This window comes from Numenius arquata, chromosome 12 (genome assembly GCF_964106895.1).
Source record: "Numenius arquata chromosome 12, bNumArq3.hap1.1, whole genome shotgun sequence".
NCBI classification, from domain to species: Eukaryota; Metazoa; Chordata; class Aves; order Charadriiformes; family Scolopacidae; genus Numenius; species Numenius arquata.
Window position 1 is genome coordinate 23,254,548 of NC_133587.1, and position 20,534 is coordinate 23,275,081.

At 39.9% G+C, this 20,534-nt stretch overlaps 1 protein-coding gene across 2 annotated transcripts; it reads right to left on the bottom strand.

The window, feature by feature from the left end:
- Window positions 1-790: 790 nt before the first annotated feature.
- HACD1 (3-hydroxyacyl-CoA dehydratase 1) lies at window positions 791-18,644 on the bottom strand. 2 transcript variants are annotated; one of them, XM_074157753.1, is made up of 7 exons: window positions 18,342-18,644; window positions 14,359-14,476; window positions 13,074-13,092; window positions 12,904-12,992; window positions 10,085-10,206; window positions 7,633-7,811; window positions 791-6,187 (listed from the first exon to the last, which is right to left on the bottom strand). In XM_074157753.1, exons 1-7 carry the CDS (start codon window positions 18,467-18,469, stop codon window positions 6,105-6,107), a joined length of 738 nt encoding a protein of 245 aa, XP_074013854.1. In that variant the 5' UTR covers window positions 18,470-18,644; the 3' UTR covers window positions 791-6,104. The 2 variants fall into 2 exon arrangements, with proteins under 2 accessions (XP_074013854.1, XP_074013855.1); XM_074157754.1 differs by having other exon boundaries at window positions 3,482-6,187; window positions 12,904-12,986; window positions 18,342-18,609.
- Window positions 18,645-20,534: the final 1,890 nt, after the last annotated feature.

Sequence of the window (20,534 nt, forward strand, 5' to 3'; positions counted from 1 at the left end):
CAGTGGATATTCTTCCGCTAGCTTCCATACAAATCTGACCGGTTCGACGTTGGTAGAGGGCCAGGACAAGTAAACCCTGTCCTGTAAATTTAGATCAGAATGATGTACTTTTAAGAAGGTAGAATGTACTACTAGACCACTTCTGCGACTTTCAGATTAGGAGGTCTTCGTCTCCATTATAATACATCTGACTAACAGGATTTAGCCTCTGTATGCAGTTAAGCTCCTTGGGGTTACAGCCACTTGATTCCTGATTCAAAAGAAGTAGGTGTGAACACTCACATATTGCTTTATCGAGCTGTCATGGCAACAAAATCCTCAGAGCTGCAATGTCATTGTTAGTCACGTAGCAAAGGACAGCCAGAGGATGTTCACTGCTTCCACCCCCCTCAAAGGTTAATACCACAAAAAAGCCCTGTTCCAAAACACTGAAATACCCACTATTGTAATGCCTATTTCAGGACCACTGCAATGCAATTGTCTTCATACATGTGGATAGATGTTACACATTCTCTTTAGTGCCCTGTATTTTTCCCTCTTGTTTGATAACCCAATATCACTACTCAAATCTACCTCTTTTTAACAGAATATATTTTAAAAAATATAAAAAGGAAGACTGGCTAATAATAAATATGTTACAGAGGACCTAAAGATTAATTTGTGAAATAGTTCCAGATAAAAAAAGTACAGCATTTGTAAACAGAGAGCAGTCTGGTGTAATATGCAGAACATTTGTATGAACTGACTTCTATGTGCTATGAAAAAAATAAAATCAAATAGAACATAGTTTAAAACATGTCTTTTAATTGATGATGAATTTCTACAGTGCTACAGTATTAATATCTAAAACAAATATCTGAATCTATAGCTCAACAAATCTTAGAATCTTTGCAAATAAATAAGTTATTAAAAGTATCATATTGCGTTGTTTTCCTGTGTAAACTGCTAATGATAATGCATTTCAGAAAAAATAACAAGAACGAGCAGCTGCAGTGCATTTACATTATTAAGAATCTTTAAGTACAATTCTATACATGATACACTTAGATTTCTGTACTCACACTTTTACAAAGCCATCAACTGAAAGGACATAAAATACATTGAAGACTGAACAGAGAAGCAAGAGAGCTGTGAATAAAAAGACAACATGTTCTGGTTGATACAACATGACACAGAAAGTATAGTACATTTTAGCACTCAAAATCCACTACCAGTTGCCAGCCTGAGCTTGACAGCAAGGTCCTGTGAGAGGGCTAGAGTTACCCAACATCCAGGTCCTCCACAGTTTGTCTCGGTACAGACTTGAGTTCGCTTGTCAGACTTGTCACTTTTGTGACCTAAGAATTCACAAGACGGGTCTTCTCAATCTGGCAATTCATAAGGATGAATCACTTACTGACACCGGTAAAGCCTTCAGTCCTACTGAAAGCACTCAACACCCCTAGAGCGGCATCGGTGAGGGACAGTGAGACACTGCACCAAGAGGACCACCCGCTATTAAGGGGTGCCCTCATGAGAGCAAGATTAAGGAGCTACCCTTGGCAAATAGATTAACTTGCCACTTTACCAGCCTTGCAAAGCTCAGTAGGCACTAACAACACTGCAACTCACTGGAGCAAGAGAACACAGAGCTTTGCAGAAACAGGAGGTGTTTGTTTCTTCAACAGACATTGTAACAAACATAGAATAAAACACTTTAATGGGCTACAGTTAATCATCTATAAAAAGTGTATGTTCAGCATGAATTTAAATTATGAGCTAGCAATAAATAATACAGTATCGTTGAGCACATTTTAAACTATACATTATGAAATAAAATTTAATTTTCAGAAAAGCTTTCAATCTTTTTGTTCAAAAACACATTTAACCAATCCTTTATAAACAACTGCAGCCTGTTTGCCTGCCTGAAAATTTTGATTTATGAAGCACTCACGCCTAGTGCAGAACATTTATTTGTATTAACTTTCATTCTTTTTTTTTTTAAGGCAGATTAAGTAAGAGCTGAATTCACAAAAACTGTTAATGTAGCAACTACCCTAAATTAATTTATTGCCATGGTTGTAATTTGGTTTCATTCTAGTTTATCTAGTACATATAAATGTCCAAATATCCACTAAAGTAAGCTACTGTGAAGACTGCAAGCACCACAGTCAGAGTAGTAGCTAGACCTAGATTTAAAATGGACCTATTTATTTCTGGATAAGAAAAGGCAAGTTCCCTCTGGTCACAGAAAAGATCTCCATGCACCTCCCTGTTAACTAGTCACTGCAATCTGTCCATTGACCCGAACCTGGCTAAATGTTACGTTCAGAGGGAATTAGAAGCAGCACACTGCATCTGGGCGTACCAGTATTTCAAGAAATACAGACTTATAGATAGTAAGATAGCTGAGTGGAGCAAAAAACCCCTTCTGCCTCACCCCCTTGGTGCACAGAGATCCTCCCAGCTGATCTCATGAGCTCCCTAGGCAGAAGGTATGAGAGCACATTGAGCTGCTTCTCCTCTCACATCCTGCGTGGTGAGAGAAATGACATCAATTAACTACTGTTCACAATGGCCCTAGTGACCTTCTTGGCAGCTAATGTGGAAGATGCAATTTCTCAGCATCATATTCCTTTGTACTGCCCATGCCCTGAGGCCAGGATTGGGTCTCTCGACATTCCGGGCAGACCTGTGAAACGAGGTGGTTCACCCCATCTGTCCTCGAACAGCCCTTCCCAGTGGAAACAGTGTGTGAGTGTTGGGGGGAACCTCAAGAAATCCAACTGCTTTCAGCGGGAGTTTATAAAAAGAACAGTGTGCTTATGCTACTACCAATAGTAGGAAATGTCACTTGATGAATAGGAATCGCCTTCCAAATGCCTATTCCTATGCATTGTCATTAAAAAAAGCCTCATAGGGTCATACTCTATATTAATCCATTCCAGAAGGCAGATAAAGCACAAGTAAGAAAACACCTTTATATGAACAGTTTGTTGAAGACTACATCAAAACATTAAAGACGCTGATGTTTGAAAACAGTTCTAATCTTTCATAAACAGGAGGATGTCAATGCTTTAGAAAATTATGAATATTGCAGAGAGGAAGACAAAAAAGATAGGTGTCAAAAAGAAGTTGGAAAGGGAGCACCATATGAAAATCATACTTAACTTCTGATGTCCATTTAACAGGCTAATTAAATGTCTCATGATGTTATACTGAAGTTTAAGTAAGCTACCTAGGATAAAATCCTGGCCCATCTGAAATTGATGGAAAGGGGACTTTTACCTGCAATTCTCACTATCTTTGAGAAGATACTAAAACAAAAGGTATACATTGAGGCTTCAGAGAAATACTTCAATCAAAATGAAGAGAAAGAAAAGAACACATTGCTTGCTTTTCTTTAAAGCACATGCCATGTAAACTAATCTACATGGCAATCTGTCTGGTCTATGAAACATTGAATGCAATACTGTAAGTAATTTTTAGCTTTATTTTTATTAATTTATCGTTTAGCAATACTCTTCTGTAGCTGTAAATCACTTTTAAAATTGTATCACCACCTTGTACACTGTTGCTTTATGAAAGTGCAAACCCAAGATTTTAGCAAACAGTGCTGTATTTTTTCATGTCACATATACAAAAGGATATAAAAATAGCTCCTTGATTGACATACGATAATATCCTCAGGCCACAATGAAAACAAATATAATACAGTATTATAGCACAGATATTCCTTTTATTACAGGAATAATATCTGTGAGATACACTCATCTGATGAAGGATTTCAAACTCACATCTTTAAAGTATCCAATGCATTTTCAATGAATTGATAGTCATGGTCTTCAGTGAGCTGCCCTGACAGTAAAAAGAGACACAGAACTTAATCTAATCTTGTTACTCATATTTCATCCCACTCTTCTGCTTGTTGAGAATTATTTCTAAAAACTGCCATGATGTTCCTCATGGATCAAAATGCAAGTGAAGTTTATAAAACAGTACTCTAAGAACTTTGGACAAATACAACTGCTAGTCTGAACATGTGCAACACAACTGTTTTGTGATTCAGTGTTGTAAATGTCATTTATAGTTTAAACTTTTAATAGTTTTAGCTGCATAAAAAACAGAGAAGTAATAAATTATAGCACCTTGCATGAAATTTGTTCTAAAAAATACAAAGATTATACCTTTTAAAATGGTAAGAAATACAACTATTCTATTTCAAGCCCATTATGCACCTGTCGTTTGAAAGGAAACAAATTTACATGTAATGAAGACATGCATAAATATCACAAATTCGGGGCACAAAATGGAATTTGAAAGTTAGTTAATAAATCCTTGCTTCTTCATCAAATTACCTGACACACCAGAAAAAGGTGTATCTACAACTTTCAAAAGAGCTGTATTATCACAGAATTATTGAAGCTAAAAATGGAAACTGCCTATTCAAGTATGTAGTTCAAACTCTTGCCAAAGGAAGATTATTTTGCACTACTGCATCACATCTAACTGAAAACCTTCCAAGAAATCATGTGTATTGATAAGCACTACTGTGTCATTCCATAACCTAACTGATCTCATTGGTAGGATCTTCCTCCTGAAACTCATTGGATATTACCTTGTTTCAAATTCACATAATCAGTTCTAGTTACACCTTCATACTTAGAAAGCCTCTTCCTTTACATGTATTTGTCACATAACAAAAAATTATACACACTTAACAATTCAACCTTTCTGACTTCTTTCTCACTTTAACTAATTTGTTACTGTTCTCTGACTTTTCAGAAGATTGACTCAATTCCTCCCTGAGCTACCCAAAATATAACACCATCCTCCAGAAATGACCTCAGCAGTCATAAGGAATATTCCGATTTCCAGCTGCCTGATGCAGCTCTTCTGCATATATACTCTTCTTTTGACATTAGTAATGCCAGAAACAACTTTGTTGCCTACATTATCAAGGCTTCTTACTACATTATTACGTTTCAGTCCTCTCTCTCTCTAAGTATCCAAGTTTCCTCAAATGCATTACCTTTTCTCTGAATCTCTTAGGCTGTGTCTAATTCGCTGGACCTCTCCCACTCAGGTATTATATAGCGTACTATCATCTGTAGCTTTTATTAATATACTGTAGATCCTTCTTGCAGATTATTGAAGACATTAAATAGAATTAGGTAAACACAGTATAAACAACTAATGGGGAGGGAGCAATTAAAATTGCATGATGGGATGATTCAAAGCACGATTTATATTTTAAGATGCTATTTCAAATACATTTTATCCCACTTAGCTATTTAAAAGAAGTTAATTAGCTCACTATAGCTACCGTTTCTAAATGCGATACCATAATTTTTCTGCATACATAATTCAGTGTAGAATAGGAAACAAGCTGACAATCAGTCTTCCTCTGCAAACGAGTCCCATTCCAGCCACTGATCAGAGAAAGGTAAGCACATCAAGTCTATTCCTCAGCACAAGCTTTTAACCAGTTAATATTATATCTATTATTCTACATGTCTTTAAAATTACAAATGAAAATACAGAGGGTTCTAAAGTTGCGCTGACAAGAATTCAGCTCCTTTCAAAAGTCCTTCTGGAATTCTACAGTGTAATCCTGTGATCCAAAGAATGTTGAACAACATGCTAACAGTACTTATAACTGGAAAGGTATTATTTAATATAAAGCTTAAGTAACATTTAAGACACCTAGTCTATGAAAAATACCATTACCTAATTTATGCTCTGTTTTCCAGAAGACTCACTTTCAGTACAACTTAATCAACTCTCCTTCTGTTCTTGATGATGACTACAGATCATAACAGAACTTTCAGAGCAGAAAGCACAGTAGCCAATTATTCCAATTCTTAAAGCTATTTGCCAACCTATTAAAAATAAGAAAATAATTTGTCTGAAGAAATGAACAAATAAAAATCAAAGTGAAACCAAGGATTAAAAGGTAAGCCTGAAGATATATTAAACATAAAAATAATACAGTCCATGCTATTTAATGCACAGTTGTTTATTCTTGTTCCATGTTTTAAAACTTGGACTCAGAAAAATCACAGGAAGTTTTGGTTTTTACCCTTTTTTTTTCCATTAAAAGCACCATAGCTACACGTCTTGATTCAATCATCCTTTTCCACAATCACTTCTCCATGAAGCACCCTTCTTCTCTGCCGCAGCATGTGGAAGTAGAGTTGTGGAAATACTTGATCAAAGCATAAAAAAAAGCAAATTAGATGCAAAAATTCAAGAGGTCAGATAATGGAAAAATGTAATTTTGCAGAATAATGAACTGAGGAAAAATTATGGCACACAGCGCTAGAGTTGGTTAAGGTAAGTAAAAGGAAGTCATGAACATTGCAATGAATTACAGAACAGTAATCACTCAAAACTCAGACACAGTCCCCTGAATGTATACCCTGTGTTCAAGGAACCCCCATTCCACACTTTCTTTGTATAAACAGGACTTAACCACGTTCCAGCAGTCCTCAAAATTGTGCTAAGGTAAGCATGTTTGAATTAAGACTATGAGGAGGACACAAAATTACCTGACTTGTTCAAGTCTGAAGTGAGGACAGAAGCTCCCTCTCTCTTGGCTCTCTGTTACCTATGATATTACTGCCCTGCTGATACACTTGATCCTTATATTTAATGCATAGGAAATTGGATTTATTCCTGAAGCATTATGTTATATAAACAATTGTAAAACTGTTAGTAAGTTATGATAGCTTAGGACATTTTTTCACTTATATAAATCTCTCTTGTTGGCCTTCATGATTTCTTGTGGCAAAAAAAATCACAGCACGTGTGCATACTGTGAAAGTCCACATTTAAGGTCAACTTCTTAACTGAATACCTTTTATGGATGCAGATCACAGACCCCTTTAACTTCAATTTCCTTCTTCTCAATGCCTCTCCCTAATCTCTTGCCTCATTGTCCAGATTATCTAAAATATTCTATTTGCCTAGTTTGGTCTAGCCCCGTATCTGAATCAGGTTGCTTTCTCCTTGTCTACACTGCTTAGGTACCAGTGGAAAGAACACTGGAAGTGAAAGACAGATAGTCTCTCTAATCTTAGCTCTGGTTAGCCAACTGATCTGTGGCTTCTAGTATCCAGAAGTACAAGGACAATCTGATTAAACCAAGGACTGAGGCATGTTCAGAGATGTTTGGGGGTGGATTTCTGTGAAAACGAAATATTGGAGAATATTGCTTCAAGTTTTTCCTGAGCATGCTCAAATGGTGTTTTTCAGAGGTGATACGTAAATGGATATTAATAGCAATAAAAGCAAAGCAAATCTCTGGCACAACTTGCAGGACAATTTTTCAGCTATTGTTTCAAAGTGGCAGGGGCAGTAGCCATTCTCAGCAACAGAGTTACAGCACAAAGATTTTTTACCTTGTCCAAGTCTTAGCAAAGTTTTTAGCATTTTCAGTGAAATTTTTCAAAAGACAGCTTATGTTCTGAGGCAGATAACAGGATGGAAAATTTCAGTCTAACCAATTAAAGCACAGCAAAGCTTGGAACAACAGAAAGCGGGCTTTGATAGAAGAAAGCGTTCAGCAAATTTAACCACAGGCAGTATTTCCAGCACTGCTGATGATTGATTATTATGTTGTTAGCGTTACTACAGTTAAGTAATACTTACACGGCACATAGGAGAACATGACAATAATAAGGAAGTAATAGTAGTCAAAGGAGACATTGTATTTGTTGGGAAGTCTCAGTGAAAACATTCCTGTTTTCTTCACATAGGGTAAAGCAGCATATATGGTTAGCAGTTCACCTGCAACTCCAGCAGGATACAAAATGATAAAAAAGTTGTATCTGCATTAAAAGAAAAACCCTTGTGAGAAACACCCCATGAAGTTGAAATTTCCTCCTGTTATTATTAGTGGCACAGCAATGTATTACAGTAGTTCCTGCACCAAAATCAAGGACCACATCCTGACTTGGCACAGAATACCAGTTTCAGTTACTCTGGATAGCGTTGCTGAATTTTACAGAGAATGCATTCTTCAGTCCTTCTATTTAAAAACAGTGAAGTATCAGAATGTTTGTATTCCTTTCTAATACTAAAGAATAAAAGAATCTGCAATCTTGTAGTCTCCAATAATGATTTTTTTTTTTTTTTTTAAATTCACTGATCTTTCTCCTGTTACCACTGACAGGATTCAGACCAGGACTGGATCCCAAATTCAGATGATTCTACATATCCTTGTCACAGTGCACGCACACTGGGTTAACTCAATGTAGTATGATTTCTTTGAAGATCATGAAAACACTGAGAAACAACAGAAGCCTGTTTTACCCACTGCCACATGGGAAATCCAAATAATACTACATTTACCACTAATGGAAATGGAAATAAAAAATAAAATAAAATGAGACTGCCAGAAACTCATGAGATCCATTTTAAAATAGGAAGAAGATGTTCAAATAAAAGGTGAATTAAATGTGGTTTGAATGCCATAGGCCACACAGGTGGTGACAAAATGAAAAACGTAATCAATAGGGTTTGTGCCACCTTTACTCAGTGCACCACAGAGAAGCAGTTTCTCCTAAGGAACAGCTCCCAGGTTCGTGCAGGGAACAGCAATGAGAGCTGTCGCACAGAGAGAAAGGTACAGTGTGCACCCCGTGACCAAAAGAGATGAGATCCAAAACTGTGGCAACCAAACATGCAACTGTCCTAGGAGCAGCCGGGCTTAGAGGACTCACAAGTCACAGAACAGACGAAGGGAGGTATATGAAGGAGCTGATGCCATGACCTACACACAGTTTGTCTCTATGCAGTGAGAAAAAAAAAAAGTAAAAATTCTGAACTAAAATTTAGAGCACTCCTATTCCATTAGCCACGGAGAGACAAATCTTATACAATTATAAGCTCAAGATCAAAAACTTCCAGCTCCCTTAGAGTACTGAATTTATGCCCAATTGTGCTATTTGATTATCCATAAATCTTGATAGGTATTTTGGACTCTATGAAAAGATAACACATTTTCAAATGTTTTGTTTATAGTATATTTCACCATATATCTCTGCTGTGAGAACCTCAGTTTTCCCTATTGTCTACTACAAGGAAACAAAAATCCTGTCATTCAAGACACGCTGACCTGATGGCCAAAAGTGTATCTGTCAATGTAGTACTTTCTGAATGCATTTCTCTTTCTGAAGCCTAAATAAAAAGTTATTAATGAAACCAGACCTGATTATTTTTAAGTTTGCCATTTAGTGCTTAAACATAACCAAGCCTACCACCTTAGGTATTAGCAGAAAGATAATGTATTATAAGAATGGACATAAATATCAGACATATCAAAGAAGTGCATTAGAAGCTTCAGAACTGCATTATCTATAAAACAAAGGAAAATAAACACACTCTTTTAAATAAGAGTCACCTGTGCTGAATGTAGGTTATATATTTTCCTTCTAACAGTGTAACTCTGTCTGTCTTACGTGTATTTTCCAAATAATGACTACAGAGAATACTATTCTTCCAGTTAAGTCTCCTGATAAACATGCAGTCTCTGTAATATATGTCATCTAGTGGCCAACCTCAAGCATACTTCAAAATCAAAGCAGTTTTGATATGGAACACACTTTTTATGTGGACTAAACTAAGTCAATATGTAGCTTCACTACAAGGATATAACCTTACAAAAGCTCTGATAAAGCAGAACTTCTTATTAAGTAGTAATATGCACACAACAACTCCAACATTTTCAAGGACCTGAAATCCACAAAGACTAGCACAGGAGCTTAATTTTGGACATTGTATTCAAAAGCATCTTAAGGAGTCATACTGTAAGTTAAAAGATGACTCCAAGGATAAAGAAAAAAAAATAAAGTAAATTAAAGCAGAGTTCAAACTATGAGACACAGAAAGCAAAGAACAAATCACACCCCGGAACCCCAGCTAAAATATTTTTTAACATTTTAAACCAAGTAAAAATGATCCCAAGTACAGAAAGCAACTGACTTGTACTCTGCTGACACATAACCAAAGCTCAAACATCTGCTCTCCTGTGTGTTAGCTCAGCATGCGTGAAACTAACATGCAGAGAAGCGTAAGAAACTAAAGTGCAAGACATCTCCACCTGGCCCATTTAATGAAGTATGGCAAATGGTTGAGCAGGTTGAATGTGTAGAAGGAATATCGAGTAATCTCTGTCACAGTCCATACGACCAGAAAAAGAATAACGCTCTCCTCATTCTGGATCTGCAGAAGTATAAAGAACCAACACTTTCTTCATCCTTAAGCTTCTTTTCTGTGCAAACTGCAACAGACTTCTGTTTAAGATAGAACAGGACTAACATCTTGTAAAGAAAGAAAATTTTGCCACAAAAGTGGTATGTTGAAACCATTACCATGTACAGTTATTTATTGTATGTATTTACTAACAAACAGACACTTTACAAACTGAGAAATCTTTAGCCATTATGCAAATATCAAAATATAAACCCTTGTAATTAAGCTTCTTCCTCCCTCTTATTTTCTGCCTGCATTTTCACTATGCTATGTAACTGTCTCCCTCTTTTTATTTGTGGTTGATTTACTTGTTTATTTTCTTACTCCTCAAAACCATAAGAAGAAAACGCTACAGAAAGTATGCTCCTTTCATAATGAGTTTTTACCCATTTTGCATTTCACTACTCTGTCTCCTAGGCTTTCTCTTACTTTTTATCTAGCTTCTTCCTCACCATATAATGCACGCCTCCATGAAACTTTAGACAAAAGGAATTGCTTAGTATAATCTACTAACTGGAACTTGGTCACAGAAGATCAAATTTAGCAGACTTCAGGGAGCTGTAAGATAGTTAAGGAGCTGGAACACAGATGGATCACTAAATGAAGAGTAGTTGGCAGATCGGGAGCTTTGAGTAAACTCACTCAACAATCCTGTTTAAGCTTTAAGTTCTGAGTCATTAAACTGCCTCATCAGTAGGTAGCACATCTCTCTGCTGGTTCAAAACATCAGTTCTTTTTCATTCTGAGTGAACAAATAAACAAAAGTCCCCAAATACAAAGAAGGCATGTGGGGATCTATTACAAACACTACCTTCTGAGAAGAAGAATTACAAGCAAGTAATTTTCTTTTCTTTAAAAGGGGAGGAATTTTGTAATACAGTTCCATGCCTGAAGGCTGAAAAGCTCCAGGGATGTCTGTGAAATAAAATAAAGTAACACAAATTTTGTTAAAACTACAAAAAAGGGAAATGATTTTTTTTAAATAAAATGCAACACGGTGACAAAGCTTAATACATCTCAAAGATGCTGCAAATGCACAACTCTGTCAAAAGTCAAGAAGAATTTTAAGTGCTCATCAACTCATAAAATCGCGCCCTCAACATGTCAAAGAAGCTGCACTTTTAGTGAAAGGATCTCACCAACATCACAAAACAAAAGGAGATATAAAAATACTGCCAAACTCACAAACAAATAGCAACTGAAGTGCAAAGACACCCAAACAAGTAAGCAAAGGAAAAGACAGAATTAGGCTGTTCTTTGCCTCATGCAATTAGAGACAAACAATGATAACCCAAACTTGGATCCACGTCACGGTGCTAAATCCAAGCAGAAGAGCTTTAAATAAGTATGCAGAGAATTCCTATCTGCTGCCTTGCAAATCTCCAGTCAAGTAGAGAGATCTGGGTCTGGCTATTGTCACTAACAAGTCTCTCACCACCTAAAATGACCCTGAACATTCATGCCTGCTAAGCAATAACAGTGTGAAATACAATCAGACATACATTCAGATGTATTTTTCTCTTGGACATACTTTGACCTACTGTACTGAAGATAGAGGAAACAAAAAAAGTGACTGGATATGCTAAATATTTAATCCACTGCAGATAATAACAAAGTGGCAAAATGCAGTGCAGTGGTATATTCCAGCATTCATGTAAACATTCAATACAAAAACTTGCTAATCTTTGAAACATTTTCCCTTAAGGGACAAATGAAAACACTTAGCTTACCAAAAAAAAAAAAAAAAAAGCTATGAAAATCCCATTCCGTGTTAAGAAAAGCAACAGTAAAGGAAAAGATGAAGTGTAGGAAACGAGTCCTCTGCGAACTGAAACAAAGAGAATTGAAAACTGAGGCAGGTGCTATGATATCCCATCAGCAGCAAGGCATATGCCATCTGCTGGTGAAACAGTTTAATGGCTCAGCTTTTTACGTTTAAAGAAATTCAGGAGAATAGACTCAAAATCTATCACTTAATTCTTATGTGCCCTTCACAGAAAACAGACTTCAGAAACTGAACTGAATGTCCTATCTGCTAGCTGTAAGCAGTCTGCTTGCTTCATTCTGCTAACAAATCACTAGACTTACAATAACCACCTACAGCCAGGCTAATAAACTATCGTCATTTACACGGGACCTTAAGCATCATTGTGGCATGCTGGATGACTTGATATATTTTTAAAGAAAACAGTGCCGTATGCATGCCATCAAATATTAATATTACCATAACATTAAAATCTTGAGAAGGTTGCTAAAATAGATTGCAAAATCACAACCACGTTTATCCAGGTAAATTCAATTTAAGACATATTTTCATTTAGATTAATTCAGTAAGTGCTAATTTAAGTTTTTGAAAGGGAACCAGTAACGCTGTGGTAGATTTGCTGGTAAGTAATAGCAGTGGTCATTGATCTCATTTAGGCAAACCACAGCCGGCACGATGCCGAAGAGAGGGCTGATTCACAGTTAAGACCTAGACCCAGTCTCCTGGGTAGAAGCACATAAATTCCATCCTGTAACACCAAATTCCAAAATCACACTCAAGTATGTAAGTATTCTCTGGAGGAATGGCATTAATTTTTTAAATTGGTCTTCCCGGTGAAGTGAGAACTGTATTAATAGCTTCTTCTCAAAAACAATCAAAACGTGACTTACTCAGGCACATACCTGTTTTATACTATGTGCAATGAACCACACCATGAAGATTCTTGAACTCACTTGGACCCCAGTCACAAGCACAGATGTGCGAACTATTCCTTAAAAAGAGAAACATGTTATCTCTGTTCCTCAATTCATGTTTTAATTAGTTATAAGAAAAACTAAAACGAAGAACTCACCAACTGCACAGTGGACTACCTGTAAATAAAAATATGTTAGAGGTTAATGATGTACAGTATGTTACTCTCTATACTATAATCATGGCCTTTTGATATTAATATAAACCTAGGCTGAATTCTGAAGGAGAACTGGTTTTCTGTCTCCAACTAACAGCCTTTAAAAGAATACACATTAGAGCCCTGGCAACTAATGCTGTGATGGGCTCAGCATCTGATCTGTGCAAACACATGAAATAGATGTATTTTCCTAATTAACTATATACCTTACATATTTAGATACTGACAAAGCATTTATTTTTTCAATGAGTAAGCTTCCCTACAGGGAAAGGAAGCTTTTATTTATTTTTTTTTTACAGGACAGTGTGGAGGGAGTCGTATAAGGGATGCTAAATGGATAGCAATTACAAAATGTTCTGTACTCTTCACGGATTATTATACAGATTACACATTACTCATTACATTATTATAATTTTGCCAATGACAGCTATGAAGCTTCAGATTTATTGTATTTTCTGGTCAGTACTGTTTAGCAAATACAGTGCTTTTCTTCTTTTGACAGATTTGAGTAGAATTACTTACTGTGAAAGTTTAATAGCATAAAAGTCTATACACAGCTGGCCACATGATTTTAATAGTTGCTTGAACTACAGATGTTATAGTCAGATTGAGAAAGAAAGTTAAAAGGTAGGTAGGCACTCTTTTTTGTGCCTGGGAAAGAACTGTAAGTGCTCAATACACGCAAAAGTTTCATTCCATAGATATACCGTAAACTGAGACCACAAGTGCATAGTAAGCAAAACACTGTATTATTTAAAGAATACTTCGCACAACTTGCACAGACCCTGTTGTAATGGATTAGGTGGGGCATGTGAGTCGAGTCTGGAAATAAGCAGAAGCAGGAAAGGCACAGAAGGATAATGAGTCCGGTACAAGGAATAAGAGGGAAGCTATCATCTCTGGACATGGAGATGAGATATCTACTAAGCTAGAGGGTTGATCTGCTGGCTGGAATGCCTTCAGAGATTTTGCCTTTTGAGTTAAAGACTCTCAAATCAAAGCAGTTCCCAGGCACTATTTGATTTAAAGAAATATTAGGATTAATTTTGAAAAAATGTGCCCATTTGTTTCAACTAGTCACCCTGCCTCCCAAAGAACCTTCTCCGAATAATAGAGTTAAAAAGACTTCAAGTACTAATATAATATTTTGATATTAAATTCAGGTTATTAATGTGTTTTGCCTATGATATGCAGCATCCAGTAAAGCAAACTAATGTTTAAAGTTTACCTCAAGCAAAGCAAATGTCTGGAAAAATTTAAGCGTCTTTTGAACGCTTCTGAATAAGCCTCTATGTGTTCCTTTCTGTATATAAAACCGCATCATGGCAATACCTAATACCAGCCACCTACAAAAGAAAGAGAATGGATACATTTCAAATTAGAATTCTAAAAATATCCATCCACGGTAAATAATTTATTATTATGTTTTCTTCACAGAGTATCTTTGCTTCTTCGCTTGTCGGTGTTTTTAGGAGATTATTAAAAATATCTTTAGACATAAATATTACATAATGTTATGTAAACATTACACTCTTTTATCTCTTTACTTGGAAAAGGATAGAGAATGACTTTCAGAGGACTTGTTGACCTTCAGAGGACTGACTTGAAATGAGGGGACCCCCCAAAACCACGGATCCATCAGACTTTTCACTAGAAGTGACTATATATTTTTACTACTAAATCCTTATGGATCTTTACTGTGAATTACTGTTATGTGAAAACATGTGATGAACTCTGCACTGAAGTCACCCTTTTGGGTCAGATGTTTGTAGAAGTAAAGGACCGGAACCCATGCACATCATTTTTATGTTTTTCATGGCCCCTCAACTTGTAATTTTCAGAACTGACTAGTGATCTGAATGTTCCTGCTTGTGATTGTCCAACTGAAGTTACCATTACGATTCAGTTTTCAAAAGTGTTGAGAAGTCATCTTTGAAAATCATACTCCAAAGTGCTGAAAGATGGGTGCTCTATGCACCTGGCTTCCAGAGGCAGGTATATTTAACTAGCACATTTGATGGTGTTGGCTATTTTTTTAATTTTTTTTTAAAGGAAACTGAGCAATGCTACCGACTGATAACCCTTCCAATGTAAAAGAAAGAAAGTAACAGTATCTTTTAATCAAACTGGAATTTCATATAAAACTTGAGATCTCAAATGGAAATTGAGACTAAAAAAAATAAACTTCTAAACTGTGATGGGTTGACCACCACCACCCAGCCCAGACCCTGTACAATAATCTAAGGCATGCGCAACTCTGTCCACATAATTAATCCATGCTTATATAATCAAGCTTTTCAAAATAGTGTACTATATGTTCCACCCTTAATGCAGAGCCATGCCACATTCTTACAAACGTCATGCTAGCAAGGTGCCTTGAAACTCCAGGTTTCAATCCACAAAGACTAAGAAAGTACAAAAACTCTAGACTTAACAGCATAACCAGAGCTATGGATGGCTATTTTGAGAGATAAAAATAAAAATACAAAAATTACAGTAACTTTAACTTCTTGTCTGATGATACTGGGAACAGTTACTCAGTCCTCTCATTCTACACAAAACAAGCATGCTCTCCAGAGACATGAGCTCTGGCAAAGGAAGGGACCAAGTGACAAAGCAGAGGGGTCTGAGAAACGCTCAGAGGCACATTCAGAGAGCACATAAACATCCAGAGAAATATTTATATAAACATTTGGATAAAGATTTAACACATCTGTTCTTACACTCTTCCCTAAGCATAAGGTATTGGATAACATTGGAAACGGGGCCCCACGAAATACTGATCTTTGGTCAAACCCATCATGCTGTAACAGCATGAGAGTTGCACGGATTGTAACAGCTCTCTCTTCACCTCGGATGGCATGTACTTCAGTATCAGCCCCTTAACAACTCTTACACATGCTGTCTACTGCTACGCAGCCACTTGCTGCGGCCCATTCCAGCACTTCGTGACAGCATTTCAAACTCACATGAAGTCAGTCAGGCCTCCCCACACGGTAGGAATGATTCCCCTCCTTGATCTCTTCTGCTTTAAGCCCATGAATCTGATCTGCCAGAGCTCCAAAATTTGCCCCCACAAGTGTTACTTAGATTTTATAATGGATTTTAAATCTGAGTGCATTAATTTGAGGTAGCAGAAACGAGGAATTACTGGAATATCACTGGTAGTCCTTCACAGTAAAGCTGCTGTTTTATAATGAAGCGTCTGACAAGAAGGTGACAGTGAGTTCACATCCAGCTGGCAGCACAAATGGTGACAGCAACAGCTCTGTCCTAGCCCTAGCCTAGGGAGTCATAATACACCTGATCTAACAACACATTTTCTCTGTAAGAAAAGGGTTGCAGAGAGAAGTAATCTTGGGCTACACTCAGAAGCAAAGACTGCAAACTACGTTTTTCTTAAATAAATTTTTATTTGGACACAAATTTCTGTAGATAGATTTATTTAATTGTCAGTGGCTTTGACTCTGGGTCTCAGGAAAGCCATTATCCTGAGTATTGCAAACCACCAGGAAACGGAATACACTTTCCGTGATAAAGGTAGCATTTCCAGTTGGGACTATCAGTAAGATTGGGCACTGATCTGTCATTTTAATCCCTTAAACCTTTGTTAGAAAGAAAGATAAACTACAATTTTTTATTAGAATGATTGCTAACATGCGATTATGTAGTAATTTGTTAAAACTCTAGAAACACTTTGCTATAATGCACTGTCTGGACAAAGAGACAAATATACTGTTCTTGTCACGTATTTATCCTGTGTAACCCCTCAGTTAAGTACTGCTCTATGTCAAATGTTTATTTTTCTCTTACATTTTGTCTGTAAAAGATTATAAGAATTTGTTCCTAAAACTTATTTCTCTGTTTCCACATAAAATATGCAATTTTGCATGTCTTGATCCCTTTGGATATTAATGGAAGGTGGGAGAGAAGGAAGTAGGAGATACTGAATCAGCGCCAAAGTCAAAACTAATATGGTTTGATAATCTACAGATTATCTTCTACAGACGTATAAAAGTCAGTGGCAGGAGTCAGTGTTCATTCGCAAATTCACACATGGAGCACGAGGCGGGGAACTCAACAAGATGACATTAACCTGCCAGCTAGAAAAAAATTTACAGTGAATGAAAGCACTTTTCGAAAGGTGCTGCTGCAATATATGAACAGACTTGTATACGCCTTCCAGACCCACAGATGCTAGTGAGAAGAAAGCCATTATGATCATATTCCTGGCTTCCTGCATCCGTGCTTGAACTCCTGCTTCAACCGCTGCGTTATCAGTTTTGCTCTACGGGATTCAAATGGCAGGGAGTCCACCCACTGCTAACCAAGATAAAATTGTTCTCATGATGAATGTCAGCCTAGAAATTATGAAATTATTCATTCTTGGATTTCTTTTACGTGTGTGGAAATTAATAGGGTTGGTTTTTTTTTTTTCCCAAGAGTTAGTGAACAGGACAAGTTTTGAAGAAGTGAAAGTATGTGCTTCAAGCACTAACACAAACATGAGCGCTCTTCTTTTTTGATCTTTATTTTGATCTTCTGTTCAAAAGAAATGGCCACAAGGCAAAGCATGGCCCTGTGGAGCACCACCTCAAAGGAGCCCCCGGGGTTACCACAGCTCCTTCCTCCCTCCCATCACTAAATGCCCGCTGTCTCCCTGGCGGGGAGCCGGTGGCAGCTCTGGTCCCTTAGCTCCAGGGTGAATCACGGACCCCAAGGGGCGACCCCACACGGTGACGCGGGCCGTGAGCTAGCCGCAGGCGGGCACCTGGGACAGTTCGCCCCGAGCCCCCAGCGCCCGCAATCGCCGCCCCGACACCCCACCACCGAGGGCCGCCTTCGCCTCCCCGCGGCCGGCGGCCCCTTCCCGGCCAGGCGTGGGGGGCCGCGGGGGCCGGCCGGGGGGCGGCGGCGTAGGGACGCGGCCTGCGGGGCACCCCCGCCCGGCATTCCTCAGCCGGCTATACTTAACCTCCGCGGCGGGCTCGGGGTGACGCGCTGACGGCCGGCAGCGCTGCACCGTATTAGGCAATGCACGGCAGGCAAGGCCTCCCCTGCCACCCCGGCTCTCGCACCCGGCTGCCCCACGGCTACTCCAGCCCGCCGGGTCCCCGGCACCCCGCCTCGTCTCGGCCGCCCTGCACCCGGCTGCCGCCGCCCCGCTGAGGCACCGCGCCGCCGGCCCGCGGCGTGCTCGCGCCCGCTTACCCCGCCGTCATGGCGACGTTGTAGAAGATGAGCCAGGCCGTGGCCAGGGCGCCCAGCCTCCGCTTCTTGCCGTTCTCCTTCTCCTCCACCGCGCCGTTGCCGCCTCCGTCCTCCTCGCTGGACGCCATGCCTCCCCCCGGCCAGGCGAGAGGCGCACACCCGCGGGGAGGAGGGGCTCCCTCCGCGGCGGGGCTGCGGCCGCGCTGACAGCCGGGCCTCGCGCTGTCTCTCACCCCATCCGTCTTCCCCGAGGGCCGCTGCCCGCCGCCAGCCGCTCACGTGGCGCTGCGCGCTCCTCCCTCCGCCTGGCAGGGGCTACTGGGGCCACGACGGAGCCTCCGGGGGCGGCCCGGCGCGGCCCCCCCGGGCGGGGGCAGGGAGCCTGGCGGTGGCCCTCAGGCGGGATCCCCGGGCGGGCAGGGCCGCGGCCAGCGCCCCGACGTCGTGGCGGTGTCCGCGTCCGCGGCAGGAGGACCCCCTGTGGGTTGGTATCGCGTCTCCAGCCTTGGTGGTGGCCGTCAGGCGAGAGCGACGGACACAGCCCATCTCGACAAAAGTGACAGAAAATATCATGGTTCTTGAAAAATGCAAAAATGTTTTGCAGAATCACAGAATCTTCATGGTTGAAAGGGACCTTTGAGATCATCGAGTCCAACCATACACACAAAAAAAACCCAAAACCAAACCCCAACCCAACAATCTTGGGCACTAGAGCATGCCCTGAAGTGCCACGTCTACACGTTTCTTAAATACCTCCAGGGATGGCAACTCCACCACCTCCCTGGGCAGGCTGTTCCAGTGCCTGACCACCCTCTCAGTAAAGTCATTCTTCCTCATATCTAATCTAATCCTCCCCTGCCGCAACTGCAGACCATTTCCTCTGGTCCTGTCATTATTCCCTTGGGAGAAGAGGCCAACACCCACCTCTCTACAACCTCCTTTCAGGGAGTTGTAGAGGGCAATGAGGTCTCCCCTCAGCCTCCTCCAAACTAAACATGCCCAGTTCCCTCAGCCTCTCCTCCTATGACTTGTTCTCCAGACCCCTCACCAGCTTGGTGGCTCTCCTCTGGACACGCTCCAGCAGCTCAATGTCCTTCCTGTAGTGAGGGGCCCAGAACTGAACACAGCCCTCGAGGTGAGGCCTCACCAGTGCCCAGTAAAGAGGCACCATCACTGCCCTACTCCTGCTGGCCACGCTGTTCCTGAATGTGTGTCTGAGGGTGAACATGTAGGAGTCTGGTTGGAGACCGGCTGGTGGGAATATGCCCAGAGGGGTCCCACCTCAGATGACCAACTGCTACCTCCTCGGGGAGAGGACACTGCCCAGCCTGGTAGGACCCAATAAATACCCCTCCTTGATACACAAGGCAGACATAAGGCCCACACCTGAGATGGGGGTGGAAATTTCTTCCCAGGGCCTGAAGAGAACCCAGCTGCCAGGCTGAAGGGTGGCATTTGAACATGCATGTTGTCTTGTAAGTCTGCCGGCACCAGGAGCGTTGCTGGGGCTCACCATGGAATGGGGAGCAGCCTTGGTGTGAGCTATGGTGGTGTGAGACAGCCCTACGGAGGTGGGCCAGGATATATCTTTGGGATGCTGCTTTTTCAGTCCTAAAAGACTTCAAGAGTCCAAGTCTACCTCCTTTAGGATGGGATAGGTCATCTCAATGTTTAAAACAACTAGATGGTCTCCGCGAGCCTTCAGCTGCAAGATGTGCCATAGGAGAACTCGGTCTCTCTCTCCCTCTCTTCACCAAAGCACACAAGCAGATTTTCAGCTTCCAGCCCCAAAATGCTCACCCACTGGCAACAGCAAATGTGTAATGTGTGTGTGCAAAATGAGTAGTTGCAAAAAGGCACCATGTATATGCTAGTAAGATTATAGTAAGTACCAATATTATATATATACAGAGACACTTTTCCTGTTCAAGTAGTCATAAACATAAACCAATTTGGGAATCCTATAGTTAGAAAATCTAGATAAAAGAATTTACACACAGGATTGAACAACCTAATTCAGAAGCTTTTTGCCAACCTTAGGCTTCAGAGTAAAGTGCAAGAAAATATATAGTGGGCAAATTCCTGATGACTGCGGGGAGGTCCCTGCTGACTGCGGGGAGGTTGGACTAGATGACCTTTGGAGGTCCCTTCCAGCCTGGACCAATCTATGAATCTATGAATCTATGAAATATG

Excerpts from the sequence above, each read along its gene's own strand:
- HACD1 (XM_074157753.1), bottom strand. The coding sequence starts at position 18,469 with ATGGCGTCCAGCGAGGAGGACGGAGGCGGCAACGGCGCGGTGGAGGAG. Across the intron at positions 14,477-18,341 it reads AACGTCGCCATGACGGCGGG|GTGGCTGGTATTAGGTATTG; the intron begins GTAAGCGGGCGC and ends TTTCTTTTGTAG. Across the intron at positions 7,812-10,084 it reads TACTTCATTAAATGGGCCAG|ATACAACTTTTTTATCATTT; the intron begins GTGGAGATGTCT and ends CTTTTAATGCAG.